The sequence below is a fragment of the Morone saxatilis genome, unplaced genomic scaffold (genome assembly GCF_004916995.1).
Source record: "Morone saxatilis isolate NCDOM2014 unplaced genomic scaffold, NCSU_SB_2.0 Contig14, whole genome shotgun sequence".
Classification (NCBI taxonomy): domain Eukaryota; kingdom Metazoa; phylum Chordata; class Actinopteri; family Moronidae; genus Morone; species Morone saxatilis.
Genome location: NW_023339696.1, coordinates 22,108,251 through 22,110,575, shown reverse-complemented (window position 1 = coordinate 22,110,575; position 2,325 = coordinate 22,108,251). Strand labels below are relative to the sequence as shown.

Here is a 2,325-nt window from a genome sequence, read left to right as displayed (position 1 = left end):
TACGGAAGAATAAGTTTATTAAGTTTAAGTATGAGGAATAATAGTAGAGTGCTTTGCAGGCACACTAATAAAAAGAACAACAGAAGCATTACTCAATCCTACTTTACAGTAATGTGCTGACTCAAATCTTTTATATATTGAAGAGAGAATTTTAAAAATGTACTGTAATGCTGTACTTTTGACACCGGTGTTCGGTCCACTAAGAGGACAGTCCTGAAAGAAAATCTTGAGCTAGTTGGGCCATCTCCGTAAATACTGTACGTTTCATTGATTTCTCCAGTTTAACAATATAAAAACTGGCATTAAAAATGTGATTATCACATTTACTTCAGCAGAAAGTGACTTCTTTTCACATAGAAATCGACGTGACAGGGTTTAAGAATTCTTATTTTTTATTTTATAAATCTGTCCGTTTAAATTTGATATAGGCTAATGTCAGACGCTTCTGGCCTCTGTTAATATCAACTGACCTGTCACACCTGGAATTTTTCGAGAAATGTAAAGTATGCACATAGTACTACACTCAGATGTGAACAAATGTTCACTACCAGTCACCGTCTGAGCATCGTTACAGTCCCCATGAAGTCAGAATCAGTGTTTCAGTGTCTCTGTATGTCTCCTGTCCTCCAGTCCTGTTTCAGGTATCTTCAGGTGTCCTTAATGGTATTTTAAAGAGACTGAAAATCAATAAAAGTATTTGATGACTNNTCCAATCAAACGCTTTCTCTCTCCTGACCGGGCCGTTGCAGACAATCTATGGCCTCACTGAGTACTGTACAAAGACCTACTTTATAACTACATTAGCTAGCTAGCACTACTGTATAGCAACATTAGCTTTACACTAGCTGAACTTTTCTGACTGTATTCAGTGATTCTGGTGAAACTGGATCAGATTTTATGGGGAAAATATTTCCTGGTTTTCCCTCTGATGTCCTCCGGTTGCTCAGCTTCAACTCTCTGAGATTCACAGAGTTTCCTGATGGACAGATAGCTTTAGCTAAAGTAGCTAACTGCTAATTAACTGCTGCTAACTGTATCTGCTGTTAGTATGGAGCCCTCTTTCTCCATCTCTCCCTTTGTAGTTCTTCTGCCTTTCTGTCAGCACATTGTTTATTCTCTGACACGCTGTTTCTCCTCCAAGGACAGCTTATGGCAATTTTTACATAAAACATTGTAAATAACCACCTTGGTTATTGATATGCATCCATTAAACAGTGGACCAATGAAGTAATGGTATTTGAATAACTTTACTGAAAATAAAGTACTTATTTCAAACCTGTTAATAAGTAAAGAAATTTATGTTGACAAAATGCTAATTGTTTTCATTTCACAGCATAGTCATAGTGAGTAGCCATTTCATTTTACAAAGTTGCTAAGAGTCATCCTCATGCTAGTCAAAACACAATAACTAACAATAATTCTTATTTAGTTTTAAGGGGCAACAGAGTTGACCTCTTACGGTTGAGACACCCCTGAAAGCAACATTATTTAAAGAACTGATCAAAACAGTTTAGGTTGTTAGGGTGTAGCTAACCCTGTTTAGTGCCTCATTATATTCTCAAAGACAATTTGACAATAATCTAGGGCACAACTTTAAAGGTCCAACATTATAAGAGTACATTTTAAAATGTATTCATTCATTCATTCATTTATTGTTGAGTAATTTGAAACGTGTTTTCTGTCACAGGGCAAAGTTTGAGGTTACACAGACCAAAACAGGAACAGGAAATGTAAAGAAATGTAACCTAAAACATGGAATTAATGTGTTATTTATTAATCAATGAAGTTTATTCGGTAGGACATGATTGTTCCCAAATCTCAAAAAATGCCTGATTATTAATACTATTGTTATTTAAAGAGGAAAGCGCCCTGTTGCCCTCTGTTGGTCACTTTACAGTGGACACATTTACGGGAAAGATGCAGCACTGAAATACACCTGAAAGTTTTGAGATTGCTGATTTTATTTTGGGCTCTTGAATGTAGGAAATGATCTCATGTGCTGAACTTTGTCTGTTTTGCAGTTATGGAGGTAACACGGCTATCGTTGCTGTTGGCTTCATTGATCCTTATTCTCTACTGGACAACCTCCTCAGCTCAGTCACATGACCTCCCATCTTCTGACCTCTCACCAGCCTACAGGGTGAAGAGGGACCAGCCCTTTGAGAACAGAGAAAAGGTTAAAGAGACCTTCCAGGCCATAACTGACGCTCTGTCTCTGGTCAAAGACCTTACGGAAGTGGTTGACGTCCTGAAGAAGCTCTCCAAATTTGCTAGTGTGGCTCCCGGCGCCGTTGGTGTGATCTTCTCTGTGGTCAACATGGTCTT

The 2,325-nt window shown here is 37.9% G+C and overlaps 1 protein-coding gene across 1 annotated transcript in view; it reads left to right on the top strand.

The window, feature by feature from the left end:
* Nucleotides 1–2,018: 2,018 nt before the first annotated feature.
* The window catches only part of LOC118322596 (cephalotoxin-like protein), a gene marked incomplete in the record, with an annotated part of 1,508 nt that continues 1,201 nt past the window's right edge, over nucleotides 2,019–2,325 (top strand). Inside the window, 1 exon segment of the mRNA XM_035654315.1 lies at nucleotides 2,019–2,325. Within this exon segment, the coding sequence (XP_035510208.1) occupies nucleotides 2,024–2,325 (302 nt within the window).